The sequence below is a fragment of the Suricata suricatta genome, chromosome 5, assembly GCF_006229205.1.
Source record: "Suricata suricatta isolate VVHF042 chromosome 5, meerkat_22Aug2017_6uvM2_HiC, whole genome shotgun sequence".
Lineage (NCBI taxonomy): Eukaryota > Metazoa > Chordata > Mammalia > Carnivora > Herpestidae > Suricata > Suricata suricatta.
In genome coordinates this window covers 70,308,827-70,319,205 of record NC_043704.1, presented here as the reverse complement: position 1 = coordinate 70,319,205, position 10,379 = coordinate 70,308,827, and the positions used below count along the sequence as shown (strand labels likewise).

Here is a 10,379-nt window from a genome sequence, read left to right as displayed (position 1 = left end):
ATTCTTATCACAGATTATTCTTTGTAAAAATTTGTCCATAAGAAGAAGGAAATTGTTAGAAAAATTTTGGTTCACAAGAAATGACTTTATACGGGAAACATAAGTGTGCTTTTAGGCAGATGCAGCTGCCTAAGGGAATAAGGGAAATTATTTAAAAATTGTTTTATGTTTTTTATTTATTTTTGAGAAACAGAGACAGCGTGAGCAGGGGAAGGTCAGAGAGAGAGAGGGAGACACAGAATCCGAAGCAGGCTCCAGGCTTTGAGCTGTCAGCATAGAGCCAGACATGGGGCTTGAACCCACGAACTGTGAGATCATGCCCTGAGCCAAAGCCAGCCGCTCAACCGACTGAGCCACCCAGGCGCCCCAAGGGAAATTATTTTAGAGAGGTAGTGAAGCATTCCAGAGCCTTGGAAATGGATAGGAACGGAGTTGGTAGCATAGAGTAGAGAGGAGATTAAAAATTGAACATATGGCTCCAGAAATGGATAGGAGAGCTTGTAAGGGCAGATACTTCTGCCGGGTGATCTAGGTCTTTTCTGTAAAGTAGGTCACCTAGAATCTAGAAAGCTGAACTGGGGAGATTATAATTGATACCATGGGCAACAAGGAGCTATTACAGATTCCTCACTAGGGATATGACAGGAAAGCAATTTTATATCAATTTTTTTCATGGGAGAATATATGGGGGAGATGATAATGCCCTAAGGTAGCTAGGTTGATAAAGTTATTTAGAGTGAAATGGATGTTGCTGGATATGGATGGTAGGATACAGAGAATAAGGAGAAGGAAGAGTCCAAAATGATACTCAGGGACTCACCTTCTTTCCTGGGAGCCATGGGTGGAAGGTAGACTAAAATGGACACCCAGATGAAATATTTACTCATTGTACACTATGTCTGGAACATTATTTTAGTACATTTCACATTTGTTGTATTACTTATTAACATTATTGAGTCTGGAAGAAAGAAGTTGGGAAGGGTAGCAGGTTTGAAAGGAAAAAAATAAAAGAGGGATATGTAGATAAACCTGCAGCTGTGATTAAGTCTTTTGTTTCATCCATGAAGCCTTTTGCAGTTTTCCCTTTAAGTTTTCCCTTTGATTCTTGCCTTTATTCCCTGTATCATTCATTTAGGTTGAGCCTGGCATGTGCTGTCTTGAATTGTTAGGGTTTTTTGTTTTTTTTTTAAAATAACGCATCAGAACTCCCCGGGTACATTTTTAAGGAGTAAAAATGGAGAAGGTCACCTTATATTTAGGATATGTTCTCAGTATCTAGAATTATGCCATGTACATAATAGGTTTTTGGTAAATTTAAAGCTTTTGTTGTATTATTTTATACTGAGTGTAGCACACAAGCATTTAATAGCTGTTGCATGAGTAGAGCTATTATAAGAATACCAAAGAAGAATATCTTACTTGCAGGTATCAAGATAAAATACAAGAGCATGAAATAGTTCAGTATATAGGTAGGATTGTTTATTTTGGGGCCAGGAGTGAAAAAAGTCTTGAAATTTTGAGTCATTCATGATTCTGGTGTTCAGTTACTAGTGATCATGGGAATCAAGGGAAGGATTTTTTTTTAATGTACAGAGACCTCTTTAAGGTTAGGAGAATGAAGTGAGAAAGATCAAAAGAAGAAGAAAACATCAAGATAATTAAGAGATACATTTTAGAAGTAGCAATAAACCACCAGCTTTGGGCTGTGGCAAGGGGTAAGAAGCATGACACTGTAGGACTCTACCTATTCTAAGGATTTGTCGAAGAAGTTAGAGAACTATGGAAGGTAAATATGGGAGTCCTGCTTGTTGGCTTCCCTAGTCTGAGAGTGGGAGGCGGGGAGGGGGCTTCAAGTTTTAGGTAGAGAAATGCCTGGGTTTAGTCTTACCTTATGAGAGGATATTTAGGCTGATTGATGGCTTGATGCTATTTCTGGGTTGGTTTCTCTAGTGAGAACAACATTGAAATTCAGATCTCCAATGCAGGCACGAAGTTATGGATGGGACAAGGTGAAATGGTAAAGGTTAAGCGATGAGGATGAAACCAGTGTTTTTCTTGTTTTTGTTTTTTTATCTGACATTTCCTAGTGTTTTGGTTTTCTTGATGCTCTAAGGAGTATGTTTCAAAAATTCAACAAATCATTCTTTTTAAGTAACACATCTTTGCAGATGCTTGTTTGCTTTGATTAATTATACTTTGGTTTATTTTAGGTGAAAAGTAACACTAAAACCTTGATTTTATTGTAAAGACATTTCTAAAGGAAAGAATTGACAACTTAGAGATGATTATTGTCTCTTTTGTCTTGCTTAAGAAATTTTCATGTTTTTATTGATTATGGTTGTCTTCCTTGGGCCAAAGAAGACTTAAGTTTTTTGTTTGTTTTTGTTTTTTACAACTCTTCTTAGCTGACTTATCAGTATCATATGCATCTTATGGTTTGGAGTTACCTCCATCTTTTCTAAGCACCTGAGGCTGGATCAGTATACTTTAGTGTGTGATTATGTTATATATAGAGGAGATATTCTATTTCATGTATGAGTAATAAGCCTGTTGGTGCACTCTAAAACTGTAAGTTCCTTTGTGCCAGACATTCACAATGTTTTTGTCCATTGTTACTTCTAGGTTTGAGTCTGCTTTCATATGTTAAAAACTGTGTCTTATAATAAAAAAAAATCCTAGTACAAATACTATTTTCTTTATATGTGGAAATAACTGAAAAGTTTAGATACATTTCTTAATCTTTTTCACTCTTTGCCTATATAGGCTTCCTTGGTTTGTGAGTATCTGCTAATTACAGAATTTATTTGTGAATTTGTCTTTTCCTTTACTTGGCACATTTGCTAAAAAGGATTCCTCTGTTTCTCATTGACGCATGCTACATTTTCATGGTTTCTTTGCAATATAGAAACTGACAAATGTTAGAACTACTTTTTCGTGCCCCTGCAAAGTGGGACAGAGCCATTCAACAACTGCTTACGTAGTCTGTAATCATTCTTCTGTGTCACACCCAACCCAAGTAGGTAGTAATATTCAGTACACATCACTTCAGTGGTGGGAACAACTTTGTCTTCCAAAGTCTTGTTGGTAGTGATTTTACCATTTTATGTTCCAAATAATATACCAAAAGAAGCCCTAAGAATGTTCACTAGTACTGTTCTATAACCTGATAGAATTATTAAACCAATTAATCATTTACCTCCTGTTTTTGTGCTAAGGTTCTCCTTGATTTCTCATATTGCCTGCCTGCACTTCAGGAATTTATGAAAGCTTCCAATTCCTCATTTTGTCAGCCTGAAACCTAGCTTATGTTGCATTTTCCTCACAAACCGTTTCCACATAGCTAGGTTTTCCAACTTCACCGATTCTGTAAGATGTTTGTAATCTTTTGCACCATATTTTAGTGGATTTTTTGAAAAATGTAGCCACCACATTGCATTCCCTGTATTATTATTAAGGATTTTTTTTTTTTTTTTACTTTAGCTTATAAAGAACAGAAGTTTAGTGCTCCTAATTATGGAGGCTGGAAGTCTAGGACCAGGGTGTTAGCCTGGTCGGGTAGGTGCCTTCTTCCAGGTTGTAGACTTCTTGTGTCCTTAACATGGTGAAAAGGTCAGGATGTGTAATATATTTGAGCCTGTTGAGTTGAAAGGTTTTTAGTTATAAGATTCTGTTTCATTTCAAGGATAGACTGAAAATGTAGTAGTAAAGAATGGATGACTGAGTATCCTCAGTTGTGATGAGAATTGACATTACCTTTATTGATCTAAGAACCTTGGTGAACTTTTGTTTTAGGACGAATGCCTCTTTTTATATATGTGAAAACAGATCTGAAGATGGAATAATGTTGACATCTTAATGTTTCTTGTGAAGTTAGTATCCTGTCTTACACATAGCAGTGACCTAAGTTATATGCACATCTTTATTTGGTGATGGTTTAATGTACAGGTCAGGAAAATACAGGTTAAGCTAAGACACTGTCAGTGTTGAGTTAAAGATAATTAAATTCACATTGTTTGACCTTTCTTTTGATGCGGATTACCTTTTAGGGTTTTTGTGTTGCTTTCATATTTTATAAATCGAGAGAAAACCTACTGTGAAGTCTAAATACTCCTTCATACCCCGGTACTGTACTGAATTTTCTAATTAGGCCCCTTTTTGTGTTTTTAATTAACTTCAGCATCAGTCTCCTTAAATATGGGAGAGAAACTGGCACCTGTTTGCCTTGACTTCTACATTATTCTGGGGTCGGATCATCTTTTCCCAGGATGTCTTTAATCCTTTCTTCAGATAGGTTTTTGTAAAATCTTAGTTTATTTCTCAGTTTATATACTCTTGATTCTTTCTACTCTGTTGCCTGTTAATGAGCTCTTGAGCACATTATTTACTTGCACACACACACACATAGGTAATCATTTTGGAAGTACCTATATGTGGATTTAGCAAAGGATTAGCAATGCAATGGCTTTGTCACAATGCACTTTTTGTTTATTTCTAAAATTGGCTTTTTTTTTAACAGATAAGTGTAAAGCAGGAAATTACTTTTACTGATGTTTCTGAGCAACTGATGAGAGACAAAAAGCAAATAAGAGAGCCAATAGACTTACAGAAAAAGAAGAAACGGAAACAACGTTCTCCTGCAAAAGTAAGAGACTGCATTAAGGTGGTCGCCCATAACCTTTTCATCCCAAACTGCTGGTTAATCTTACGGGCAGGAACCTAGCTGGATCGTAAGGCAGGCATAAAAATTTCATGTGGCTTAGTAGAGTTGGAATGTTGTATCACAGTCAGCAGGAGAACGGGATGCATGTGTGCGTGGAGGTGGTGGGCCACTGGTTTCAATTTTTCCACTTTTTTTATCATATGTTTTTTTCTAAAAACTTTTTCCATTTCTCTCTTTTTTGCCCTTGCTGCTCACTCATATTAATTTTACTTACTTTGATTTTGCGATTTCAGGAAAATTCACCAGTTTCTCATCAGGGAAATGTGGGATACCTGTACTAGAATAAAAGCTCCCTGCCTGGAATATTAGGCATAATAGACCCTTAATAAATACTTGATGGGTAAATGGTGGATTAATAAATAAGTGACCCACTAAACTAGTAGTAATTATCTGCTTTTTTCCCTCTTCAGTACAGTAATAGTTGACTGTAGGTGGTGTTTTGGTATCTAAGAAGTATCTGAACTCTGTGCAGTATGTTTACATCTTTAGAGTTACTTTTCATAGTGAAGAAAGATTTTTTTAAGGTCATATTATAATATGACCTAATTTTGATGGCTACTTGTTGTAGCATTTGTGATTTAGGTAATCATTATTTATATATTTTGTCTATTTTTGGACTAAGTGATGTACTAGAACCAACTTTGTATATAAAGGTTAATAGATTGGATTTCCTGATTTTTAACAGTGTATCAGTGATTTTTACATTAAAGTTATTAATGGTTTTTATAAAGGTATCTTTTGATGTATCACATTATATTCAGGGATTGCTATGTTGGAAGTTGGCCTTCACTTTAAATCATGCTGCACTTAAAATACTTGTGCATAGGTCTTTGTGTTACTGAATCAGAGGTCATGAGTTTTTAAAAAGAGCTCTTTCTTGACAGTATCACTCCTTCCAGAAATGTACCAGTTACATTACAACCTGTAGTGGACCTGATGTGTGTCTGTCTACACTGAGGTGTGAGACCTTTTTGTAGCTTAAAATGGGCATCTTATTATAGTTTAAATTTTAGTTTCTTTAGTTACTGGCCATACTAAACTTTCTTCCTGCCATAATTATTGGTGTATTATATGTTTTCATGTTTTGTGAAATCTCTCCCTGCCTTTCTCCTTTGTTTCTTTACTTGAGGTTAATTTTTTTTCCCACTGACTTACATGATACTCTTTTGGTGTTTTGTTTTTTTTTTACATTAATGAATAAGTTCTTCATATATAGAAAAATACAAGGTTTCGAGAAACAATTATAAAATTGCAATAGAGATTATGTTACTTTGAGTTCACTGCCACTCTGTGGTGAATAAAGTCTTTTAAAAAACCATGATTTGTGTAAGTTCTACATTTTCCTTCACATTGCCATTTTTTTTTCCTGGTGCTATTATTGACTGTGATGTATTGTGAAATTCTGACTAAAACTTAAGATTGTTAACCTTCTAGTAGGGTGTTTTTTGGAATCTTTATTTGGTGACGTGTTCTTGGTATTTGTAAATACAGATTAGATTTTTAGATGTTTTAAGCTATTTTGTGTGTCTGATTTGTAGATAAATTCATTTAAAATGTATTGAAGTATATATCTATGTAATTGCTAGGTAAAGGATTTGGCCTATTTTAAGTATATTACATACAAGAAAATGTTTTGGGATGGTCTTTTTAGGGAATTCATAGGAGAGTGAAATATTTAAATAATACATGAGAGAGGATTTGAGAATAACAAAACCAATGATTTTTACTTATTTTTTAAAACATTTTTCAAGTTTATTTATTTATTTTGAGAGAGAGAGAGAAAGGACAAGTGGGGAGGATCAGAGAGAGGGAGAGAGAATTCCAAGCAGGCTCCAACACTGTCAAGCACCAAGCCCAACATGGGGCTTGAACCCACAAACCGCAAGATTATGACCTGCGCTTACGTCAGATGCTTAATCGACTGAGCCACCTAGGCAACTCCAAAAGTAATGATTTTTGAATTGTCCTGACATGCAGCAGAGAATGGTTTTGACGGTTTTTAAAACTGGTCTGCGGTCTCCCAGTGAATGGTTTTTGTGTCTGGAGTCTTAGACATTTGAGGTGAGGCAGAACCACTGTGTTACTTTACATTTTCTCATTTGTTTTAAAAAAAAAAAAAATTACCCTTAATATGTTTCATTAAAGTAACTTAATGCCTTTTTATAAAAGAAAAGGTTATCTCATGTTTACAAATGAAAGTGGTGTTTTTAAATTCCTTAAAAACAGTTTTAAGTTTCTCAAAGAATTATAATTTATTGTGCTTAGAGGACTCCACTTTTCCTCCAAACCTTTCCCAGATCTTGAATTTTGTGATTATGAATATTTTGAGTGTGTGTCACCATTATATTAGATTGGGGATCTTGTACAGGAAATGTAACTAATGTGATAGACTTTTAGTTAAAAACTAGAGCTTTGGGGAGGGGGAGGGGGGGAAAGAGGTGGTGGTCATGGAGGAGGGCACTTGTGGGGAAGAACACTGGGTGTTATATGGAAACCAATTTGACAATAAACTATTTAAAAAAAATAAAAAGTAGAGCTTCTACATCCATATAAATGTGACTCCTTTCAAGAGGAGCTTTGTAGGGAGAAGTACTGTATTGTTAACGTCACGTTTAGCTGTGTATTTTAAGCAATACTTGCTTTCTAAGCGTTTATCATGTGGCAAATCCTTGTCATCTTAAGGTAGACTTTATACTTGAAAATTGCCAAAGTGCTCTTGGCAACATCTCTGAAAAAGAAGAGGGTGGTTAAACTAGGGAATGTTAGCTAGGTCAGTTTATTTGGTACTATTCTGTACTGAGCTGTTTTATGAAAGTAAATATTCTACACAATAAAATCTTGCCGATTTTAAATGTCAAATTTAATTTTAACCACTTCATTGGAGATTTTTAATGTGTCATTTATTAAAAAACAATGCATTTGAACTATAATGCCTAGTCTAATATCTATGTTGATGATGTAAATGTTTACAGAAATTGTATTCTAATGAAGCCCTTTGGGACGATTTGAGATGTTAGGGCTTTTTCCCCCTTACCCTGAAAATTCCTGACTGGTAGACTTTAAGTATTTTTTGACTGCTTATAATTACTTCTTTGTCTCATTTTTTAATGACTTACTATTCATTTTTACATTGCTATACTTAGTTCTATTGCCCCTTTGAACCTCTGTTTTGTTGTGGATTAGGGCTATGGAGAACTGAAGTTATAAGAAATGTGTGGAAAGTCTTCATAAACTTAATTCATTCTCAGTACATTTATATTAGTGGGTCTCCTCCTTTCTCTCACTAGAATCACCTGTAGGGCTTTTCCATTAAAAAATATTTTTTTAAGTTTATTCATTTATTTGGTGGGGGGGAGGGAGCAGAGAGAGAGGGAGAGAGACATTCTAAGCAGGCTCCACACTGTCAGCACAGAGCCTGATGTGTAGCTCGAACTCAGGAACTCTGAGATCATGACCCAAACCGAAACCAAGAGTTGGACACTCAACCAGCTGAGCCACTCAGGCACCCTGTTTTTAGTGTTTAAATACCCAGGTTTCAACCCTGGGATTCTTGTTGAGGAGAGTTCCATTTATGCTTTAAAAGAGTCCAAGGCAATTGTCATTTATGTTAAGCTTGAGAATCTCAAAGTCTTTTTTTTTTTTTTTTAATTTTTTGAGAGAAAGAGAGCGCGTGCGTGCCTGGCGGGGGAGGGGCCGAAGGAGATGGAGACACCGAATCCAAGCAGGCTCCAGGCACTGAGCTGTCAGCACAGAACCCAACATGGGGCTTGAACCCACAGGCTGAGAGATCATGACCTGAGCCGAAGTCGGATGCTAAACGGACTGAGCCACCCAGACGACCTGAAAATCTCAAGTCTTAATACTAGAAGTTTCTGGACAAATTACTTTGATACTGACTTGTTATGTGAATTAGGAAGTAATGTTTTACACCACAGAAAGTTTTTATGAGGATTGTTAACATCAGTGAACTCTAAAAATTTTAATTTTTTAATTTTTTTCATGTTTATTTTGTTTTTAATTTCATTAAATGTATTTACATTGAGACAGAACAAACACAAGCAGGGGAGGGATAGGGAGAGAGCGAGAATCTCAAGCAGATTCCACATGGTCATTGCACAGAGCCCAACGCAGGACTTAACCCCATGAAACAGTGAGATTGTAACCAGATCCAAAATCAAGAGTCAGATACTTAACTATCTGAGCCACGCAGGCACCCCTATTTTTTGTTTTTGAGAGAGAGCACAAAGGGGGCTGGAGCAGAGAGAGAGGGAGACAGAGAATCCAAGCAGGCTCTGCACTGTGCACAAAGTGGGGCTCTAACCCATGAATCATGAGATTATTACCTGAGCTGAAATCAAGATTGGACGCTAATGGACTGAGCCACCCAAGTGCCCCTAAGAATCTTTTTCAGTAAAGTATAACAATACTTTCTTAATTCAATATTGTGTACATTTTATATAGGTCTTTTCAAATGTCTTAGTAATTGAATGAGAGCAGAGTACTTTTAATTGCTTACTTATTTTGAAATGTATCTTCTTTTTCATTCTCTCAGCAAACAATTTGGTTGCCTGTTATATGCCAGCATTTTTTTATCAGGTGCTGAAGAAAGGAACTATGTTTGTTATAACACTTTAGGTTGTCTTTGTAGAAATTGATTACTAAAAGTTGTGCTGAAGTCAGAAAGGATAGAATATTTCACAAATCACATGGACTTTAAGTTATACAAACAATCCTTTCTCAGCAATTTATTATATACCGTTGGTTCCCAGAAAACATTTGTGATTTTGGTAGATCTTAAGATCTTTTTGATACCAAAATCATGTGTGTGTTATATAAATGAATTATATAAAATGGGAAAACTTAATTAAAGGGGACAGAGAAATAGATATATCAGGTATTTGTCATACTTTCTCCTACACGTTAACTTGATTGTGGAAGAAGTAGTTTTGAAGCTGAAACTGCTTATAAGACCAGAAATAGAAGTACAGAATAGTATTTAAGAAAAATGAAGAGGAGCATTAATAAAAGAATGTATTAGTATTTTACTTCTGTGATTTCTCAGAGAGTTCTATATTCTGGGTAAATAATTTTTCCATAAAAACCTTACCTTTAAAAAATATTTTGATGTAAACCTTTCTTTAAAAACTATTGCGTTTGTTTTTTTTTTTTTGCCTAATATTTAGGAAACCTGAGACAACTTTTTCTAAAACTCATGGTTATTATGCTGAACATTAGTTATCGTACCATGCTTACAGTATAGTGAATTTCGTGTTCTGGCACTATCAGAAGCTTATCATTTTAAATTATTTCTTTTTTTTTTTATTCACCTTTTATTTATTTATTTTTTGTTTTTTTAAGATAACACTATTTTTTTAACATATGCAATTATTTTCCATCATTTACAATACAGTAGTTACAATGACACTCCTAACAGAAAAGCAAAGTAAAAAATCAAAACCCCAACTTCTATTTCATGTAATTAGACTTATACAGAAATTAGAAGATTAAGTAACAACTAGTAAATCACCTAATTTCACAGCTATCTGAAGTGGCAATCGTTATATAGCAGCTTATCTATGATACATTCAAGATGAATGATACAATTTATTAAATTATTTCTTATTTTAGAGAAATGATTTTTTTAATGGTAATTTATTTT

At 34.9% G+C, this 10,379-nt stretch overlaps 1 protein-coding gene across 8 annotated transcripts in view; it reads left to right on the top strand.

Moving 5' to 3' along the window:
- Positions 1 to 10,379, top strand: part of ZNF148 (zinc finger protein 148) — a 127,409-nt gene that overhangs the window by 72,751 nt on the left and 44,279 nt on the right. For all 8 annotated transcript variants that reach the window (XM_029939469.1, XM_029939468.1, XM_029939464.1 and 5 more), the window contains one exon: positions 4,517 to 4,642. In XM_029939469.1, coding sequence (XP_029795329.1) covers positions 4,517 to 4,642 — 126 coding nt within the window. The remainder of the gene's footprint in view (positions 1 to 4,516; positions 4,643 to 10,379) is intronic.